This window comes from Geospiza fortis, unplaced genomic scaffold (assembly GCF_000277835.1).
Source record: "Geospiza fortis unplaced genomic scaffold, GeoFor_1.0 scaffold1199, whole genome shotgun sequence".
NCBI classification, from domain to species: Eukaryota; Metazoa; Chordata; class Aves; order Passeriformes; family Thraupidae; genus Geospiza; species Geospiza fortis.
Window position 1 is genome coordinate 547,936 of NW_005054552.1, and position 22,731 is coordinate 570,666.

Here is a 22,731-nt window from a genome sequence, read left to right on the forward strand (position 1 = left end):
AAAAAAAGAACAAAACAGAACAAAAACCAGACAAAATCTGCCCAAAAACCCCCACCCTGGCACTAATAAAATAACCAAACCAGATAAGTTGGTCAAGTTCACTGTTTTTAGTGTTCCCAGAGAAGATGAGCATATCAGTCCCTGCAGCACATAGGGCATTTTTTTTTGTGTTAATTTAAACCCAACCATCCTGCTGGTGACAATCTGCATCTTGTAAACTCCCCAATGGATTTTACACGATAAAACAATTCAAAATTTTCGTGGGGGGTTAGAAGGGAGGTGGGGAGACACCAGGTGAGAGGATTGAGAAGGAGTTGTAAGGCACAGAACTCCCAATACCAGCCTCTCACAGTATTCCAGTCACAGCCCGGCTGCATATTTTATCACAGTAGGTAGCTTTAAAAATTATTTATGAGACTTGCAGAGCACCTAGTGTACCAAAGAAAGGACAAATCCCTTCTGCTCAGCCTACACTTGTGTTGGATTCTCACTGGTCTGCAGCGAGGTGAGGATGATGCTCCTCTTCTTTCCAGGGAAAGCAGTGTGAGTGTGATCCCAACAGGTTTTGGTGGTTCAGCTCCTGCACCTGCACAGGGCTGGGGAATGATTTTCTCTCCCGGCTCTGCCACAGCAATGCAACCTGCCCCATTCCATCAGCAGGAGCTGTTTCCAGCAGCCTTGTGCTGGGTTATTGCCTGGCTGAATTAAAAATGCCAGGAAGATGCAATCAGATCAATTTTATGAGTGTTGTTTTGAAAGGAACCACTATCTCCAATTTAGGCTGCACTGGTCAGATTTTTATCTGTTGCTGATAAACTCAATGAATTAGATTTGATTGTAGCCTGCAGACCCTCTGTCTTGGGATCTTTCAATTACATTGATCAGGAAAATCTGCCTGTTGGTCCAGCCACAAGACACCACCTCCACAATGGATTTCCAAGCCATATAACCTGTTGTGTTCTGTTAACAAGAGTAATTATTCTGCATTTGAGCCAATATGAAATCATATCACTGTGTTACTGGAGCACAATATAAGCTCACCATGCCTCACAGAAATTTACTACTTCCTTTTCATCCCCACTCCACCAAACACAGGGATTTACCACACAGGTTCTTCAACCTCTTGTTTGCTCTGTGTTGTATGAAATTCATAAAGAAATATATGCTCTTCTTCATCTGCAGGTTTCTTTTGATTTTAAGAGCATTTAAAAATTAGGTCAAACTATCTGGGAAATGTGTTTATCTAAGTGAAATCATAAATTTGTAGAATGGGTGGGATTGGAAGGGACCTTAAATCTTCTCCAGTGCCTCCCCCTGCCATGGGCAAGGACATTTTCCACTATCCCAGGTGGCTCCAAGCCCTGTCCAGCCTGGCCTTGGACACTTCCAGGGATCCAGGGGCAGCCACAGCTTCTCTGGAAAACTAATTTCTGCCTGGAATAACAGTCAGCCCATTCCAAATAAGATGATTTTCCCCTGATGGAGAAAGAGTTTGCTTTTTAAACATTGCATGAAGTAATACAAAATTTTGATGTACCGACTTGTTAAGAGTCAAATGCCTGCATTTAAGAAAGTTTTAAGCAGATACTTGTAGGATCATTTTGACTCTGACAATGGTATAAACAGGGCAATGATGCAACAGCAAGTTGGCTAATTCCTAAGCAGCGGAATAAAAGACTGTAAACATGGAAAATTGGTAAATAAGCCTGTGCACCTATGAGGTTTCCCACATGTACTTTGGAGGGAGGGCTGCTTTGCAGCTTCTTTCAGGATGAAACATTTGGTGTAGTTTGTTTGTCTTTTTGAGTGAAGGATGTTGGGAGAATGGCAGAGAGATGCTTGTGAGATTTCCCTATGCAGCAATGCAATGTTAGTTTTAGTAGGAGTGCTAATGTCTCTTTTTTATTTCTGCATTAAATTCTGATTTTCTGCAATAACAGACTGACTCTCTGATCACTGTGAGTGCTCAGTAAAGAGGACAGGAAGGTTCATCCTCTGTAACCACAGCCTGAGCTGGCAGTCAACAGCATCTGCAGAACCTCCTTCTGATACAGGCAGCTGAAATAAATTTGTCAGGGATTTGTGACTGAAACTGTGAATATATTGTTTCTGCATGGAGAAATCAACATGGGTTTAGTCTGCAGAGGTAAGGGAATAGAGGGAATGCCCCAGAACAGCCCAGTCACTGTGCTAAGGTGGGATGTAGGGTTTGCTTGGCAGCTGTTCACAACTAAGGCAGCAGGTCTGCAAGTGGTGGCCATTTAATCCTATCTCCATCCAGCCTCAAAGGAACTTAGCAGGGGGAATTGTTGCAGAGTTTGAACAGGTTTATTTCTTGGACCCCACTTAGCTTGGTATCACCTTTGTTTTGTTCTGGAAATCTGTGTGAATCAGTGGTTATGACTATTCTAATCTTTATGGACTTCCACTGAAGCAGCAACATAAGCAACCAAACATTGATAAAGTTGTATTTCCTTTCGTTTTGTGAAGGTGAGAGAGGAACAGAGCAGCACAGAAAACCCCAGAGGTCCTGGCTTTGTGAGGGCAGAAATCCAGGCCACTTTTAAAGTCTCATTCCAGAAGGGCTGGATCTACTCCCAGCACTGACTGCAGGCCACTGACTGCCTGGAGGAGAACTTCTGTGGGTAAATTTTATACTCAGGGGTAACAGATCAAGTTTGACAGTGATATATCTGACACTTTCTGACATCTAAATTACAGACTTCAAGCCCTTTTCCAGCCTTTCTCCTTTTGCTCTCAAAAAACACATTTTCCTAATAGCTGTCCCAGGGCTGACACATTCTCCTGGCCGCTGCCAGGGGCAGATCCCCTCGTTCTCTCATCCCACACCATGATGAACAACACCGAAGGCTCACGGGTTGATGCCTTTTGGGGCAACCTAAAAACAGAGGCCAGGCAAAATGAAGGGAATAAAAAACAGTTGTAATTTTATTGAAAGGCCTTCAGATACGTTTTGGGCTGGCAAAGCCCCCTCGGGGCTACGCCCAAAAAATGGATGGCGAGTCATGGGCTTTCACACTTTTGTAAGTTTGGTCCTTTTGCATATTGGGGATTAATCTAACAATTACATGTTCAGGTAATGAAGTCATTTACCCCAAGTTTGCCCCCTCCAACTCACTTTTGTTTGCATTTCTGGGCCCTGAGGCAGTGAGGTGTCCTTGATTGCCAGGCCTGGAGAGGAATTGTTGTGTCTGCCCAAAATGGGACAGCAGCAGCTGACACTGAATGTGGAGTTTGGAGTTATACACTAAAGAATTGCAGGATTACAAATATATGAAAAATGTACAAGGTAAAATTCTAAGGCATCAGGGTGAGCAGAGCACGTTCTTTTTGCTGTGTTGTGCTCCCCATGCAGTGTGTGCTGCTACAAGATTTAAGCAGGCTCCTTGCTATCACCAAGCCCTTTCTTTATGGAAGCCCAAGACTAATGGCAAGTCTATAAACCAAGTTTATAATACAAAAAGTAAGTGTTTTCACTGAACTGCACGTGGCGTGGCAGCGTCCTTAAAAAGGCACAAAAGAAAATTTTATTAGTTAATATAGCTCAGAAGGGAACCCAGGATAAGATTAGATTCTCTGAAAGAACAATAATAACCTTTAAGCCAGATACTAAGATCTTTTTCTATGTTTTTATTAAAGTAAACCTACTATGTCAGCAGGCACGAGAGAGATGACACAAAAGCTACCCATAAATAATTTCTTACAACCATTTGTCTTAGGTCCCTTAGGTCTTCTACTGCAGTCAGGTTGGCTATATAACAAAACCACAAAACATCATCTTTTGTTGCCTGTGTAGGAGCAGCTTCATCACATTCAAAAGTTCCTCAATTGATTGTGCCTCTGGAGCTAAGAGAAGTAATTTTGCTAATTTAAGTAGGTAATGAAGCATGATCTTACAGAGGAGTCAGTGTGATTCTTGGCGATTTGCATCAAGAGATGTTTTTCATGAACACTTTTTGAGCAAGTTGAGTCAATGAGACAATTTTTCTTTATGGAATCTCTCAAGTTGTGCGATCATCTTCAGCATCTCTGCTTCCACAGCTCAAAAACCATCTAAATTAATGTCATTTTGGCTCAGTCTTTCCCAGACAGCCCTTTGAGTGGTGAACTGTGCTGCCTTAGCCATTCAGAATGGCAAATGGATTGGCAAATGCAGCTCTTGGAACACTGTGACACTCCCTCCCACCCATGCCTGGACCAGCTATATCCAGGCTGCAGCTTGTGAAATAGAGCTACAACTTCTCTGTGCACATCCTTGAAGTGGTTCCAATCACTCAATTTCCACTCTTATTGCTCCCCACCTTAAATTCCTGCTCCTTGCCATATTTTAACCTCATTAAAGGCTAAAAATAATAAAGGGAAGGATGCCACATAACACTAATGATTTCTGCCCCCTAAATAATCAGTGGTAATGCGATAAGAGCTTTTGAAAGGGAAATGTTTATGGATTATGTGGCTGTATTGATGTACTACCCTCATATGCAATTAGGTAAGTGCTTTACTTCTCATGCCTAAATACTGCCAGAAGACACAGCATCAGATGTTATCACTGCAGCAGCAGAGGTAGAAATTGTCTTGAAAGCCTCATGCTGAAAACAATTTATAACTGGAGATGTGTTAATCCTTTACACGTATACTAAGAATCACAGAATAATGAAACTCTTTGGGTTGGGAAGGACCTTAAATCCCATCCAGTGTCACCCCAGCCATGGCAGGGACACCTCCCACTGTGCCAGGCTGCTCCCAGCCCCAGTGTCCAGCCTGGCCTTGGGCACTGCCAGGGATGCAGGGGCAGGCCCAGCTGCTCTGGGCACCCTGGGCCAGGGGCTGCCCACCCTGCCAGGGAACAATTCCTCATTGCCAAGATCCCAGCCAGCCCTGCCCTCTGGCACTGGCAGCCATTCCCTGGCTGCTGTCCCCGCAGCCCTTGGCAATTGTCTGTGTCCATCTTTGCTGCAGCCCCTTGAGGCCCCGCAAGGCCACCCTGAGCTCAGGCCAAAGCTTCTCCTGCCCAGGTGAGCAATGGCAGCTGTGGCAGCCTTTGCTGCCAGCAGAGCTGCTCCATGCCTGTGCCCATGCTGGAGCCTCCTCTGGCCTGGCTGCAGCAGCTCCAGCTCCTTGCTGGGCTGGGACCCCTGGAGAGCTGGAGGCATGTTTGTATCCCTCTGAGATGGGGGTATTTTTTACCTAAAAAAAAAAAAAAAAATTAAAACATTCAAGAACACCATTGTAAACATGAAATTTGAATTTCTGCTCAGGATAATGACACAATTTTTCTTTCCTGTTGTAGGAGGCCATCTGTGCAGCACAATCTGAGCTGCTGTACAGGTACAGCTACAAAGATTTCAGCTACAGGGGGATCACAGGTGACTTTAAACCATCAGTACTTTTCAGCACCTTGCCTGTTCCTTTTTCTACCTGTTCTTATGTTCTACATTTCAGAACATCCAAGGGTGTCTCACAAAGCACAGATAAAATGGTGTGTACTCCTGCCATGCAAATCTAAATTTCCAGGGGGACTCAGTTCTCACAGTTTTGTGTTGTTGCTTAAATTCCTCCCAAACGCTTCATAGGGACTGAACCCTGCACCACCTCCTGAGCCTCCCTGTCTCTTCCACATGGTGATGCTGCAAAGTTTCTAAAATTCAGGTGACTAAATATGCTGAATTTTAGGGTTTCAGGTAGAGCTTTTTAGGGCTTCATTTGGTGGAGCTTTTTGTTGGTTGGGATTTCTCAAGCTACAGTGAAAGGTTTCCTGCTTGTTCTTTTAACTTTGATGGAGACTGCATACCAGGAAATGCAGAATTTTATTAAGGGGGGGAATAAACTTAATTAAAAATCCAATGCTAGATACATGGATACAACGGTAACTACAGACAAACACTAGAGCTGAGATAAAGACCCACGCCCAAAAAAGGAGTCAGCTGAAGATTTCCTTGTGCAGTTATCTGGTAAAGTGCTCCTAATTTTTAGAAATAGAAAAAATGGTGCGATCATTGGGTTTCTAAAGCTTTTTTAACCTCTCCTCACTCATGAATCTCTTTCCGGAGAGATCGTTAAGGCAAACAGTATTGCTTCAAATTAAAATGAAAATTTTGAGTGACAAACCCCAGGGATTTATACTGGAAACAGGTAGATCTTTGCTGCAGTGCTTTGTCATCAGCATCAGCTCTTCCACTTACAATATATGGAATATCCCCACACAGGATTTTCAAATACCAGCTCCTTTAACTTTGTGCCATCTGCAGAGTTTTGAGTTAACATTGTTCTCATAGAATGGCTATAAGTGAATCATCAAAAAACTTAAAAGCCATAGAAACTGGTCCCAAATTCCTGCAAGTTTTTGGTAAGTTTCAGCGTGGTAAACTTGCTCACTGTGTCTGTGGAAAAACAATTTCCTAGCTAATTTTTTTACCTCCAGATGTGTCTCAGATACCTGTTACATAAATATAACTTTGTTTGTAGACAGCATTTGCTGCTAAGCAAAAAACATTAGCCTGTTTCAGCCAGTGAAAAGGAACAAGTCTTAATTTACACGGAAATACCCAAAGGAAGTTAGGAGCTGGTCAAGCTTGTAGCTACAACTTCCCTTATTTTGACATCCAGGCACTGTTTCCTGCTGTGGGTTTTGAAGCCCTGTTTTAGTACATTACCACCATGGAAAACCTGCTTTAAATTAACTTCTAGGCTGGAGTCTACTGAGTGGAAATAGAAAATGAACAAAAGAAATGTTGTTGGGTGTTTTGGTTTTGATTTTGTTTAGGGTTCTTTTTATTTTTTCTTTTTATTCTTTCTTTTTTGCTGGGTGCTTCCAAAATAATATGCTTCCCTACAGGCTAGAAATAAAAAGCATCTTATTAAATCACATCATAAATGACCCATGTAGCACAGTTTATTTTACATTACCTGGGTAAGGAGGCACTGAGCCAAATAAATCAAAGTGAACAAGGCAATAATTGTTCCTCCTTTTATATCACCTAAAATACGGTAGTAATGAACAAATGTGATTAAATGAGAATACTGCATTAGTAATAGGCTTTTCATTTATTGTTTTTTAGAGAAATCATGTTCACTGTGGATATGGAAGCCCTTTCCCCTGTATTATCAAGCTGACATTTTGTATATTTGAAAAGGATAATGTTGTACTTGTAAAATAAGAACAAGCACAAAATGTAGGTAGCTTTCTTTAGAGAGATTTTATGAGCTGGGTTTGTTTTGGATTTTTTCCCATGAAAAATGATACATTCAGGAAGAGGTCAAGACATCTCTTCAGCGCTTGTATTAAAAATTCTATGATTTTCTGGAGACTAAAGGCCACTGTAGAGTCTTTCTTTCATGTGCCAGCTAGTTTTATTGAAATAAATGGAATTACTAAATGGAGGTTATGTGGTGAATCAGTTTCTTAACTGACCTGTGTACTTTGCCCATTACTTTTCAGAAGGATTAAGATTTCACAGAGTAGTAAATTAGATTTAATCATTACAGCTTAAGTAAATGAAATAGCAATAAGGCCAAGTGTAGAAAAATTGACTTAATTATGATTAAAAACACAAACCAAAGAGGAATATATCTTTATGACCAAGATCAGCCGAACACTTGGCAGGTCTGAAACACAATTAGGTTTTTAAAGGTGCATCTGAAAGGTTGTTTAAGGCAATATTCAGCCTGGTCCTTGCTGGCTCAGACCACGGGCTCTCCCTGAGATCAACCAGCAGCAGACACACGAACAAAAGAAACAGGAAACAACAGAATTTTGGAGAGGTACCAAATGCGGCATTACATATAGGTGCTTTTTTTGGACATCTCCCCTTTCTTTCTGCTTCACAGCCCAGAATTCACATTTTCTGTGGACCCTCCTGGTGGTTTCACACTGACGTGCCTGGGCTCTTTGGGATTGTCTGATCCTTCCCTCACTCCTTCACACATTTTGCAGCCATGTGTTCCACAGTGGGATTATGCAATCTGCAAGATGATTATTTCCCTCTGTTTGTTTTGGGCGCCCCCAGCCCATGATGGGAAATGCTGTTTGGTTCCTGCCTAGCAGGAGGTTGCTGGCAGGAGCAGAGCTGAGATTTTTGGTTAGGCGCTGAATTCAGAGTCTGAGCTTTTGAGCCACCCAGATTTTGGGACAGAAGGACAGAGGCTGTTCCACACCAACACTGCTGCTCCTCAGATGGACCCCAAAGCCATGGAATAAATGGATTCAGTGAGAATTCTGTGGACGTTTTAGACATTTCAAGGACATTTTACAAAAGTGGTTCATAGACTAAGGGGACAATGTCTCTGTGCCACATTAAAGGATGGAAAGAGGGGTGGTGGTTAATGAGGGTGTATTGGAGAGTGTGTGGCCTGGGCACAGAAGAGGAGGGCAGAATGGATTGATTTTGGCTTGGGCAAGGTGAATTTTGTTCACAGCAGCTGGTTTGGGTCTGTGGTAGAGTGTTGGCAACACAGGGATGTTTTTGTTCTTGCTGAGCCAGCACAAAAACATTCCTCTTCCTCCTTCCACCCCACCAGGGCACAGGCTGGGAGTGCACAAGGATTTGGGGGAGGGCACAGCCAGGACAGTGACCCAAATCAACCCAAGGGACATCCAAGACCTTGCAGCATCATGCTCTGCATGTAGAGCTGTGGGGACAAGGAGGAGGTGGGGGACATTTGGAGTGCTGGTGTTTGTTATCCAAAGTCACCATGACATGCGACAGAGCCCTGCTGTCCTGGGATGGCTGAACACCTGTGGAAAATGAGGAATGGATTCTTTGTTTTTCTCTGCTGTGTGCATGGCTTTTCCTTTGCGTGTTAAACTGTCTTTATCTCAGCCCACGGGTTTATCACTTTTTGCCCTCCAATTCTCTCCCTGATCCCACCAGGGCAGGGTGGGGGTGACTTTCTGGTTGGTGTTGAACTATGTCTCACATAAATCATGACAGCTGATCATGAGAATGGGTGATCCACTCCCTCACAGTGATGCCATGTTGTGCCTCGGGAGTGAATTCTGCTTGATGTCCTTACATGACATGTATTTGTAAGTAGAAAGGGTCAGGTGAACCCAAACTCTGAAAATAGGCTGTGGGAGAGCCTAGTAACAACCCTGTGTAAAGCCTGGTTACTCAGACAGCCAAAATCCAATCTTATTTTCCCACAGGAGTCCTTCAGGATTGATCTGGATACACAGACCCACTTGTCCCTGCTCAGGGGAGCAGTGATCAACCTTTGCAAAGAGGGCTGTAAATCCCCATTTTCCATTCCTGGCAGGCATGAAACAAACTGACACTTCATAAAGCATTTTGTAATCCTGTTGAGATGAAAAAAACCTCAGTAGCATAATCCTCACTTGGCCTTGTGACTCTCTTGTGTACAAAAAATAAAGGAAAGGAAGAACAGTCCATACCTTTTATCCTCTTTTGTTTAAGGTCTTACATAATTTAGACATTCAAAGCACCTCAAATTCACCTTTCCCTAAAAGCACAAACCTTCTAAGAGTATTGTCTTCTCACCCCAAATCACCTCCATGGATTATAAATAAATTCCTGGAGCCAGTTCACAGAATTGGCTCAGGAGTCAAATGCTTGGGGGAAGAACAGAGGGAAGAGAGCTGGGCCAGCTCCCACCAGCTGTCCAGTGATGTGATCAACACATTTGTGCATCTGTGCTGGCTCTGACCTGCCAGCCAGTCTGCGAAACACACTGCTTATTTGGATCTCCCACACCATGGTATCCTGCAGGATTAGGCCTCTCAGCTTAAAGAGGGACAGACCCAACCCATCAGCACCAATAATTAACACTTTTTCAGGGTTTTTAGGGCCAAATGACGCTGAATGCACTGCACTCTTAGGTTACAACAGCCACCAGGCGAAAAATTGACTGTGCTTCAAGGCAGTGTGTTGAAGGAGTCAGGATCCCCTATGCCACACTGTGTCCATATTCACCCCAAATTATCTCCCTCTCACTGACATTAGCAAATCTTTGGAGCACAGGCCAACAGGAGAATAATGGAGCTCACAGAGAGTGGTTCCAAGAGATCAGTGTTCAGCTAAAGAAAGGTCTGTGCAAAATGAGGCATCCCTGGGCTGTCCCCACAGCCTTTTGGTGCAGCCAGCAGGGAGAACAAGCAGCGCTTTGCCATGACTTATTTGTGAAGGGATTCAGGATCCAGGAGGCCAGAGCAGAGTTAGAAAAACAATTTCCTAGCTATTTTTTTTTTACCTCCAGATGTGTCTCAGATACCTGTTATGTAAATAGACACATTTTCTTTACCTCCACATGTCCAGCCCTTCTTGGCAGACAGGCACCACCTGTGTGCTGGAGATGGCTCCAGTCTGCAGCGGAGCTGCGTGTGGGTTTTGTTTGTTGCCACTGAAGATGGCAGAGGAGTGAATGCTGCCTTTGTGTGCTGTTTGTTGTCTTAATTGGGCGGATTTCAAGGCCGTCCTTCTGGCTTTGCTGTGGTGGGCTGGGGCTGGGGGCTGTGAGTGTTGCTTTGGTGAAAGTGGTTTCGTGTCACAGTTGGTTGTAATTGAGAGGGTGAGAGCGCATCCAAGAGCAACATTAAACAGATTGTGCTAAATGTGATGCGCCATCTCAATCAAATACCTCGTTTGAAGGGTAACCAAACACGGCCACAGCTCTGCTGTCACTACATGGTCATTTAGTGGGAGCCAATAAATTACACCCTGCTTGCTGAAACTGGAGTGACCTTTTCAAGGCTGAGCAGAGCACTAAGTGTATTAAACGAGCCGTGTTTCCTTATCTGGCATGACAGATGTTTGATTTTGTTGACATTTTCAGGAATGCACAAACAATTACGACTTCAATTGTTTATTCATCAGAGAATGCAAAGCTACCTGATGGTGCTTATATACTGGAGGGTATTGCTCAATAAATCTTGATGGGGTTATTGGTGCCACCTAAGTTTATCAGCTTTTAAAAAGACATAAGCAGTGCTTTTTTAATTTATTTTTTTTTTCCTTCGTGGAAAGGTCATTCCTTTCTGATGGGTGATGTTTTAGGCACCAGCAGTACCTCATGGAAGAGTGAGACATTTAACAAATTACTTCCAGGCATTGCAGAGAAATCGAGCATTGGCACAAAACTGCATGAAAAGCCATCTAATTTGGGTTCTCCTGAATTTTACAGGGCTCACCAAACCAAGGAGTATCCTGCTCCCTTGGGTGCTCTCTGGATGGATGGGGAGCAGCTGATGGATGTATGACTGGGAATTCTTTTCATTTACTTGGTGGCAGTCCAGAATTTCTAATTTTTTGGCAAATGTTTGAGCAAGCATTTCAATTTTCTTCCACTATAATACCTATTATAGCAACAGAGCACTGTGAAAACACTGCCTTGTTGAGAAAATGAGGTAAGGGAATGATTACAGTCCTTTGGACATTTGTGTGAGACCACTTGAACTGAGCAAATAAATGAAGAATTAGACAATATTTATTCAGACATTGCAGCACTATATAAATAATAATTCTGTGCAAAGACTGAAGTTAAAGGAATTAGGTTTTACAGCTAAGAAGTACAGAATACAAGGAAATGTAATGGAAAAGTTTTAGAAATAGTTTTAATTTCTTCATTCTGTGCATATTCATTCCCAGGTAACAAATATTATTTTCCACTTGAACAGAAAGGAACTCCAAGCATTTACATTTTTATTAATTTTTACCTGTACACCATCATACATATACATAAAAAATGGATGTAAACCAATAACTAGTAAAAGATGCATTACATAAAGCTAAATAAAATGGTGTAACAAAAAGCTGACATTTTTTTCCCCACAGTTTTGGTTTTTTTATCATATCTACATAAGTTTTTCAGTTAATTTGATATTCAAAAGAATTTCCTAATTGGATAGACTTCGACTATATCCAACTGCTGTTTTATGGCTTCCCTGTCAAAACAAACCCCACAGAACCTTTTGCTAGGACTTCTCAATTTTTTAAAAAAATATATCTGTATTTTAAGTAATGCAAATATATTTACAAGGTCTGTAAAGACTCAATAAGGAAAACCTGAGCTTCTGTTGTAAATGTCTGCTTTGTGTCACATCAGCAGTGGCATCCTTCCTGCCTTAAAACCACATCTGTTTTACAACCCTTACAGTACCATAGAGCTTTGGCTCTTTTTGGGGTTTTGAATGCTTTCTAAACCTACAATCTTTTGGTGATAAAAAGAAACTGACTGTGAGAGAAAACATGGAGAAGATTATGAAGGAGAGAGAGGGGGCACTGAATTTTTGATAACCTGGAAAACTAACAGAGATATTATGAGGCCAGATGGTGCATTGCCTTCTGAATTATTTCTGCATTTTACAAAAAAACTGGAAAATTTTGAAGTATTAGCAGCTAAACGGGATTGTCAAATAGGTATTTAACTAATTTTAATTAGTTGAATTTAATTAATAGGTATCAGCACTGATAGAACCAGTGTTGAAGAGTCATAGGGTATTAACAGCAAGAAATTGAGAAACTGTAGTTTTACAGAGTGGCTAATGACATAATGCACATTTTTGAGAAGGACACTGTTGGGATGAAGGGTAACCAACAACATATATTTCTTTAGTGTGTGGGCTGATAAATCCTGAATTAATTTTAGTTTAAAGACTTCTACTTTGGGAGTATGAATTCCCAAAATCTGCCACTAATCTGGTGTTAACAAAATTCTGGGTTGGAATACTTTTGCTAAAAAAATATTCTATCTGAATCATTTGAGCTTGGATACTCAGAACTGCATGCCTGGGGTCATAAATGCTGCAGGAAATGCAGAACCAGAATAAGGAGATCCATGGCTGATGCTTTATTTTTAAAACCCTTCTGCAATTATAAAAGGCTTAATTCACTAGCAGGTAACGCAGCATTTAAAGTGTCGATGGGAATCCTGATTTATGTTTCTTCAGGAAAATGAAACAATATCCATTTTTTTTTTTGGCACACAGCTATCAGAACCTGTTCTCCCTCTCATGTGTGTGTTTGGGGTTTAAAACCGTGAACCTCTGACCCCACCTGGCACAACTCAAACCAGTGAGGAGAAATACCTGGGAGAATTTAAGTTCTTCTCCCTAGTTTTATGCACCTGGCAGGTGGCCAAGCACCCTTTGGTGGGCAGATTTTCTTAACTGTGATTTGTGGCAGACGTGAGACATTTTAACCTTCACTTAGTACCTCTCACCCAGCAGCACCCTCCACTATTTCATCTTCAGGGAGAGAGTTTGAACCCTTCTTTTTCCTCTTTTGTCAATAGACTTACCTTGAATTGTCTTCTATTTCTCTTCGGTCACTAATTTTTCAAAGGTCATTGATTCCTAAGGGAGAACAAAGGTTTCATTTAGCAATCTCACACGAAAATTGCTAGGGGCTTTTAATAAACGACCATTTTCAGTCCCTGATTACACATTGTGTTTTTCCTCTCCTGCAATTTCAGGAAACATCTTTTAGAGCATGTCTCTGGCAATAATGCCATTTCCAAAAGCAGAACCTGTGGTTATTTCCTCTCCTGCATGACCTGATTTAAAGGGTGCTCACCTGGCTGCTGGAGTGGTATCTAAATTTAGCTGGAGAAAGGAGAGGTGTGTGGTCACCTTCCATCCAGGTCAGCTGTTGTGCAGAAAATGAGAGGCCCAGGCTCAGTTTCACGTGATCTGTGGTGGCTTCCCAGGGGTGTTGCTTTAATCCACACAGTCTGAGCTGCTATTCCACTTTTCAGGGATTGTTTATGGCATAGGAGGGGGGGTCGTGGAATTTTACTGGGAGAGAATTGTGGGAAATGGATCTGTAGAAAATCCTCAAAACTTGACAGAATGTTCACATAGTATATATCTGTATGTAAACTTTGAGATAAGAAATGTTAACTTGGAAAGGCCATGGAATAGGACAGACATTGTTGAAAGAGATGGAACTAGGAACAAGTTTCAAAGTTTCAAAGGATGACCTTACAAAAATGACTAGATACTTTGGAGAAACAAAACTATGAAAGATTCATTATATTAAACACCCACAAGAGGTAATTTTAGATAATTACTCTTAAAGCAATTGCAGTCTGGTGTGGCAAAAGCTGATAGGCCAAGAAACACTTATAGTGTATTGTAATTAAGAAATAGTTGACTTGTAATTGTAATAGTGTGAATTATAACATCTGTATTGTCTCATCTATACCCTTCTCATGAGACTGAAAATGGAATAAAAGTTTTTAAAACACCTCTCAGTTACCCCATCTCTAAGTCACAAAAGAGCATAATCCAACAAGAATGAGCCTGAGTTAGTGTACTAGTAAATAAAAAATAATAATTATATACAATTGTATTTAATAATTTTGAGCAAGTGCTGGAAGTCCAGTCTTCTCTCACATGAAATTAGGCTGACTATCAGCTTTGTGGGCTCTCTTTGAGAGAGACATAAAACATAAAAGCATGGGGGTCTGAGCCCTGTCCTTGGGATTGGTCCTTTCCTGGTGCTGATGCTCTGCTTGGCTTTCTGGGCTTTTCATTTCCCAGTCTTGGGGTTGCCTACATAGCAGGAATAATAACTTGAATAAACTTAAATTTAACTTAGACTTACCTAAAGTCTTACTTGCCTAGGTTTTGCTGACCTACCTAGGATTAGAGTAGCTGGCAAATTGTTTTACATAGTTTGATTTCAGAGGTAAATTCCAATTGAATTGCTGCTGCGTTGCTTTAACTTCAAAGCAGCGTCAAAGAGGAAATTAAATAAAATTTAGGTAACTTTGAAGTGACACCTTCAGCTGTAATGCAGGTAGGCTGTCAGGTGCCCACACACTGCTTTTGGATTATGTAGTGGGCAGGAGAACTTCAGCTGTGCCTAACAATTTAAATTGTGCCGGTATTTCCAGAATACCTCCCCATTTGTGCTGCCACGACAGAATATCAGGATAAAGGATCTTGCTTAGGGGTATCCAGCTTTCCCCTTGACCCCTCCAAAAAAACCCCATCCCTTCCACACCCAGCTCCATCATACCAGCACTAAAATATTCCCAAATGAGCTACAAGGAGGCACTTACTGCTCCTGGCAGTGGGTTGAGACAGCACTGAGTTAACAACCGAGCTCCTGCTCTTTGGCCAAAAACAATTCTCTGCAGAACTGGTTCAGAGGGCAGCGCCACGACGAGGAGAAACAAACAGGAAAGAGAAGTGACAGCACGGTGCTGGAGCAGAGGGGTGTGCACATTTCCAGAAAAGTTTCCAATTAGTTGTTCCCCAAATCTGCTCCGGGCTGTCAGAAAAGAAGGTCTTGGAGAGATGGGTCTTCTGTAGGGAGGCACATCTTCTCCAGTTTTCACTTTCAATTACCTGGATGGCTCATGGAGGCAAGCAAAAAGGATTTCTCACTCATAGCAATGGCCTGTATATTTATGTTTGTGTTTTTTCCCCAACAGTCCATTCTGCCACTGTTTTAGGAAATAGCTTTGGTTCACAGCAAAGCCCCATTTAGCCAAATATCTAATTTTTATTTGGTTTTTCCTCCCTTGAGGGAGAGATCTTCTTGTCTTTTCAAAACTACATTTAATCCAGAATTACAGAGCTGTGTTTTGTTGGTTTTTTTTTTGTTTGTTTGTTTTTTTGTTAAACTTAGTCTAAAGATCTCTCAAGAGTTATGAATTTTAGTGGTGCAAACAAAATTTTACAAAAAAGAAACAAAACCTCAGACCACACTCTTCCCTCTCATATCCATCCTTCCATCACTCCTCAGAATTTTTATATGCATTTATGCACATTTTCACATGCATGATTTTTACACTTTTTTTTTTTTTCACCAGCAAGGTACATTTCCACATTTTGTTGCTGGCTGTGCCTTAGTCAGGTTCTCTGCAACACTATTTATACAGTGACATTTTTCAAAGAGCTGCACGCTCTACATAGCTAATGGAAAAAGGTGGCACAACCACAGAAAAGAACTTAATGTTATTCATGGAATACCAAAGGAGAAAATGGAACAGTGGATCACATTAATTTCAGCAAATACTATTATTTTAAACTCATTTAAATTCAAGTCAAACTTATTGAGCATATCATCCCAGAGAGAAACTAACATTTATCTTCCCTGTGCAAGCAGGGCAAACAGGAGCTGGGCTGTTTGCAGAAGGGGCTGCCTCTGGAAAACCCATGGAGAGGGCAGGGGGCAGAGCCCACCCTTATGTTTTAATTGAAACAGTGATTAATTGCACCACAGAGGGTCTCACAGTCATTGTCTTTCCCTCTTGACCTGCCATAAGCCACTCTGTGCTACTCCAAAGTGTTTTTCCAGTAACACATTCCCTAAACTTGCACCATTCCTCCTTATTTCTCAACTTTTTTTTTTTTGTGATAATTGAAGTTGTAATTATGACGCTTTTACCAAGAAATCACTGTGTTATTCTGCTCCTCTGATACACATTCCAACTTCCAATGAAGCAACCCAGAAACTGTTTTGTCCTATTTCTAGCCTAATGTGTATTTTCACACATTAAAATTATGATTACAAGAAAGTTCTCATAGCTGTTTGATGTACTCCACTGAGGTGGGAACAGGCAGGAATATTTTATAGCACTGGATATTGTGTCCCAGCTCTGATATCCCCTATTGGGTGTATTGTTTGACCTTTACACAACTTTATTTTCTTGATCATGAAATTGAGAACAACTACTTTCTTTTTCATGTAGGCAGCAATTTTTTTCCTTCTCTTCTTTCTATGCAATAATTCTATTTAATTAAAAAAAAAACCCAAACCATTGATGTTCCTGCACTGAAAATTCAACCAAAGTATGAATTGCAATTTATAGATGATCTTTACCTTTACAGGATAAAACCAGTTTGAATGTGCTAGCCCATGCAATACTAAGTTCTGCTTTCATATTTTCATCCTCCAACCCTAATTGTTTATAAACCTCTAAACTGTTTCATGTTCAGACAGTAATAAAAATCTCAGGCTAGAAAGAAACAAGAAAAGAGTGGCTGATAACTTATATTAGAAAATATTTTGAATTTTTCCCCTACTATTTAATTAGCAGTAAAAGGATCTTAAAGCAATTTTCGTAAGTAACTCACACTGTCAACTGCTGTACAGGGCAACACCTCTGTAAAGGGGTCACAATTTAAAGGAAGAAAAACTTATTCCAGGTTTCTGTTGTACTTAGATCAATTATGCAAGGGTTCCCCACAATAATTCAGAAGTGGGGCTCATCCAAGCCAGCATCTTATTTCCAACGTGGATTAATGCCAGATGTTTCAAAACACAACTGAACAAGAATTGAAATTTCTGTTCTCTGGGGAGGAAAAAAAAGAAAAATCTAATTCCCATTGCTTTGTGAAGAGTGGATAAGAAAAGGATACACTATCAAATTAATTGAACAGAAATTCTAGAATAATTTGATTTGAAAAAGAATGTATTAATTTTCACTGTATCAAAAGACCCCATTCAATGTAATTGAACCGAAGCCCTTCCAGGCTTGTCCCTCTGGAATAGGGAGTGTTCCAGAGTAAGAAAAGAAGATCCACAAACTGAAAACCTACAAAATATTGAAGCATAAGGACATCTAATTCACATCTGCTCAGATTTAATTCAGAAACTGCTTGAAGACTATACCTGACATAATTAAAATGGTAAGCTGCAAAGCTCTCTGGAAGCAAAACAGAGCGGTTTTGAGTTTGTGCCAAAACAAGAAACATGAAGGTGAAAATTATAACAGGGAAGTTGGAAAAAAAATCAGGGATCATTAATGATTTTCCTTAAAATTGGCATCTGGCAAGCAAAAAAATACAGTCATTCACACAGATGTGTTATTTCCCAGAGGTCCTTTAACCACTGCCTTGTTTCCTTCATACAATTTTAATGCCAGAGGAGCACCACGTACACATTGCTTTTTTCCTATTCTCAACTGATTTATCTTCTACCAAGTCAAGGTGCCCTAAAGGGAACCCAAAAGGCTATTTTAAAATAAATATTTCATTGGGTACACAAACTATCATATATCTGAGTGTGATGGGACACACTGTTATGTTTTTGCACAACTTAATTCTGCATCTCATGGGCTTTAATGAATCTGACCCATTCCTCTTAATACCATGAAATATCAGTTAATTCATTTATATTTATAGTGACACATCTGTCTCTAGAATCACTCAGGGCTGGGTATTTCCATGCTAGGATCTGTGGTGGGATTGTGTTTAGAGAAGTCGTTGCAAAATGAGAAAATGAGGTGAGGAAAAAAATAAATCTGAGTTTCTCTGGCTCATCTCTTCAGCAGTCAGTAAAGAAACAATGGACGAGGAGGGCTTAAAACAATAAACCATGGAATGGGTAAACTACAAAAGATTAAGACCAAGGTAAATTTGGGGTGTAAATGGAAAAAAACGGGCCGTTACATGAATAAACAAATAAGTATGGTTGAGGAAGTGTTGGCTGAATGCAGTGATCTTCTCATAAGAGCAAAGAAAAAAAGCCATCTGGAGTTGGGCCTCTGTGAAATTGAAACACAGTCAAACACCTGGTATTAATGACAGGAGCCACATCTCTCTCACTGACAACCTGTATTTTCCACCCAGACAACCAAAATAACTCATTTCAGACTTTGCTTTACTGAACAGTGACGAAATCACAGATAATCTAGGAGTAAAAAACGCCCTTGGGTAGAATGCAGGCTGCCCCATTTTGCATTAACAGAGAGAGTAGCACAGATCTATTAATGCATTTCTGCTGCAGGAGTGAAAACTTCCGGGATCCTGAGGGAACCAATTACTTAAGTCAGGCAGGAAACTTACGGACTTGGTAATTGCTGGGGCTCAAAAACTGCTGAAAACTGCCCAAGCACCTCATGCAAGGGAACAACCCAGTTCTAAAGGGACTAATTACAGCAGAAGTAACAGAGTTTGCCGTGAGTGGAGAACAGAAGTCCTCATTTTCCAACTCACAGTGTGCAAGTGTTTTATCAAAAATACAAATTAACAACTTCCTACACTCAAGGAACCTTGAATTAACTGACTGTATTAGTGAAGGCTACAAAACTGTACCACGTTTTCTTTGTAAATGAGAGTAGCATCACACCACAAGCACTGGTTTATCAAACAGTTTAAGACTAACATGATGTGTTCAGTCAGCCCTCACACGAAGCAGGGCTGATGCTGTTTCATTTTTGCATGATTTGTACTGGCACACAAAAACTGGGATTATATGGGGGGTGGCAGCACAGAGGAGGCTCAGCTCTTCCATTCCCTCAGCCATGGATATCATGTAAAAATCAGCAGAGGAAAGGTTACAGGTACTATGCTCCACATCAGTGATTTATTTACCCAAGCTGGTGGCAGGTTTGGAAACAGTTCATGATTTAGTGGCATCTCATAACTGGGAGCCCCCAGGACCTTTCTGCTCCTGACCATGATCCATCAGGGTAACAGCACTGTGAGAAGAGACGATTACAGCTTTAGAACACTTCTCAAGTATCCACCATTTTACCCAAAAATAATTCCTCCAAGTTTAATCACCCTGTGCTCAAAACTACCTTTGAGATCCACAAGAAAAGGGTGGAATTCAGAAAGGGGACCTTGTTTTTAAGCACAGTGAAGGAACTGGTTGGCCTCTCCCACAGGGTGAACCTTCAGAGGTGATGTGTGCTCCTTCCAAACACATCAGGGGTGGGAAATGGATTTGTGGAGAATTTTTAAAGTCTGATAGAAGGTTTATACAGCATGTATTTGTATGTAAACTTTAAGATAAGAAATGTTGACTTAGAAATGTTAAGAGTAAGATATTGCTGGGAGAGAAGTAGAGCTAGAAATAAGTTTTAAAAGATGGCTTTTAAAATAAAACTAGCTATTTTAGAGGAATAGAATTATGAAATCTGACAATCAGGGATTCTAAAGTAAGGGGGAACAGTCATCAGCACTTCAGACTCTCCCCAGAAGAGAGAAATGTGGCACTCAGGAGCTGCTCTGCTACAAGCAGCGTGTTACCACTCCCACATATTTCTGCTGAGGGAGTTGGATGAGAAACTGGCATCAACACAGATTAGAGTGGCAAGAAAAGAATTCAAAGTTTCATGGAACTGTTCAGTTCAAGCCACACTAAATGCACTGTGCTGCAGCAGGAGGGTGTCTGAGTAGGGCGAAAAAGCAAACCAGAAAGGTTCACTGAAAAGCACCAACAGAAAGCAACCAGTTTCTTCCAAACACCAGGAAATCTGCAGCAGGTTCAGTTTTGGTAACTACAGATTATTACCAATATTTTTTTTCTGCCCATGTCACCCCCTGAGCCTGAAGGCTCACAAAACCTTTGGGGCAGAGCCCAAGTCCCTGCTCAGAGCTTATGCTACAGAGATCAGGGAACAGCAGCTCTTCAGAACTGCTGAGCCTGGAAGAAAAGCCACAGAAAAGTGAAGTTAAAAATTCTGCAGCATGGATTATGGTGACAGGATACCCACTGCTATAAACTGTCATTATTCTGAGCAGCAAAAGAAGTTCAGCCCAATCCCTGTTCTGAAAAGTCATTTTCCCAATCCTCTGTTCTTATACATTATGACAATTAAGTGTTTAATTTAAGGGAAATACACTGAAATTGGAAGGGGCTCTCAGTACACACCAGGTGTCAAAAGCACTTCAGGAGTTTCACAAAACACACAGGCCAAGGCCTTGGGGTTTAAGATTTTATTTAGAGACATCCAGCATGGGTTGCAGCTACCATATCCCCATTGAACGATGCTGTGCAGAAGACTTCAACTCTGCAAGAAAAAGAAATTGAAGAAACTTTAGAGCCCTGTAATAAACGTATGTTTTAATTTGAACTTTTGATTTATTTGAGGACTTTGCTTCATCCACTGTCTGGTTTTGCATCAGAGGCCTCAGCTTGCATGAAACCCCCCAGCTCTAAATGCCCAACTTCAATACACATCTGCTGATTCTGGTTTTCTCCTCAGTTGAGGGTGGAACAAACATCAAACTGGCAAAGGAATTACTCAATTTGTTCTAATTCTGAGCTTCCAATGAGGACTGTTATTTCCTTCCAAGAACCCCCTGGGTCACTGACGCTCCTGAAAAATGTTTATAGTTTCTCAGGTCACAGACAATAACAGGTATTTCCAAAGTGGAACCACCTTTAGACAAACTGAAGTGGCATGGCTGCATAGTCTGAGGCTTTGTTAGGATCATCAGCAAGCACCAATTAATTCCTGTTAATGACTTTACCTTAATTGCACAGTAACCTGTGAATGATGTAGATGGCAAGACTGTTTTGATACAGGCTCAAGAAAATGTAATTTTCCCCTGAGCTCTATCTGGCACATCAGAAAGCGTTTACAGCATCACAGTTCCTCATCCTGTGGTGTCACATCACACGTGCCAGGGCCTCCCTCACCAGCTGCACCTTCTCACCCCCTCAGGGGAGGAAGCAGACGTGGTTCTGGGCACAGCCAGGAGCTGCAGGCAGAGAGGAGTGGCCTCTGGGGAGGCAAAGGTCACAAACCACCGAGTGCAGCAGCTCTGGGACACAAACTTACACTTGGCTCACGCTCCCAGCTACTATTACACAACTGCAGACCACCTGGGCTGAGAACTGTGAAATTCTGAGCAGGGCAGGCTCCCTGAATTCCACTGCACTAGGAAATCCAACAGAAGCAGTTACCCAGCTGGAGCAGCTGCAGCCTGATCCCTTCATTTCTTCAGGAGCTGGTGTCTGACTATGAAGAAAGGGGCACCAAATCCACTCCCCAAGAACACACACATCATCGCCAGCAGCCTCCACTTGTTGTCCACAGAGAAAGGGAGGTTCTGGAGGGGAAAAAAAGAGAGTTTTAGCCTTTGCAAACCAAGCATTAATTCCTTTCTAACACATTTAGAAGTGGTAAGAATCTCAGAACAAAACAAATAGGCAGTTTCAAAGCATTTTCAATATTTCTCAGGGCAAGAAATACAATATTTAGGGTAATAAATAACCTTCCTGTATTTGAAAGGTACCTACAGTGAATTTGGAGATGGATTCTTCATGAAGAATGATAGAGACACGACAAGAAAGAACAGATTCTAAGCGAAAGCAGAGAAATTTCAGGTGGGTACTATACAGAAATTGTTCCCTGGCAGGTTGGGCAGGCCCTGGCACAGGGTGCCCAGAGGAGCTGGGGCTGCCCCTGCATCCCTGGCAGTGCCCAAGGCCAGGCTGGACACTGGGGCTGGGAGCAGCCTGGGATGGTGGGAGATGTCCCTGCCATGGCAGGGGGTGGAATAAAATGATTTTTAAGGCTCCTTCCCACCAAACACTCCATGATTTCAACCTGCACGTGACCTCTGGAGGTCACCTCGTCCTCTCTTCTCCTTCCCGTCCTGCCCAAGGTGAGGCCAGTTTGCTGCAGGTCTCATGCAATCGATTACAAAATCTCTGAGGATACACACCTACAGCCCCCCGAGTGTTCTGGTATTTCATTATCGCCACCGTGAAGAACTTCCTCGCATCAGTTATGCATATAAAATTAACCCTTCAGACCGAAGGCTTGAGAAAACCGGCCAGGTACATCAGAAAGCGTTTACAGTATCATTGTTACCCCTCATACGGCAATGCTCATCATCTGTACCACCGCAGGGAAGGGAGCTGGGGTTCTGCCCCCACACGATCTGCGCTGCTGCGCCTGTACCAGCATCACCGCGCCACCCCAAAGCCCACACACCACAGCCAAGCGCAGGGCAGCCATCAACCCCCACCCCGCGACCTTCAGCGGGCCAGGACGCTGCTGCCC

The 22,731-nt window shown here is 41.9% G+C and overlaps 1 protein-coding gene and 2 non-coding genes across 3 annotated transcripts; all 3 read right to left on the bottom strand.

Annotated features, from left to right (window-relative positions):
* Positions 1–20,638: 20,638 nt before the first annotated feature.
* Positions 20,639–22,686, bottom strand: LOC106632029. Its single transcript, XM_031064054.1, has 3 exons — positions 22,549–22,686; positions 21,627–21,853; positions 20,639–20,727 (listed from the first exon to the last, which is right to left on the bottom strand). Exons 1-2 carry the CDS (start codon positions 22,684–22,686, stop codon positions 21,656–21,658), a joined length of 336 nt encoding a protein of 111 aa, XP_030919914.1. The 3' UTR covers positions 20,639–20,727; positions 21,627–21,655.
* On the bottom strand, positions 21,284–21,344 carry LOC115948840. The gene has a single exon (XR_004082607.1). It is a non-coding gene; the product is annotated as a small nucleolar RNA Z39 (small nucleolar RNA).
* LOC115948841 lies at positions 22,507–22,569 on the bottom strand. The gene has a single exon (XR_004082608.1). It is a non-coding gene; the product is annotated as a small nucleolar RNA Z39 (small nucleolar RNA).
* Positions 22,687–22,731: the final 45 nt, after the last annotated feature.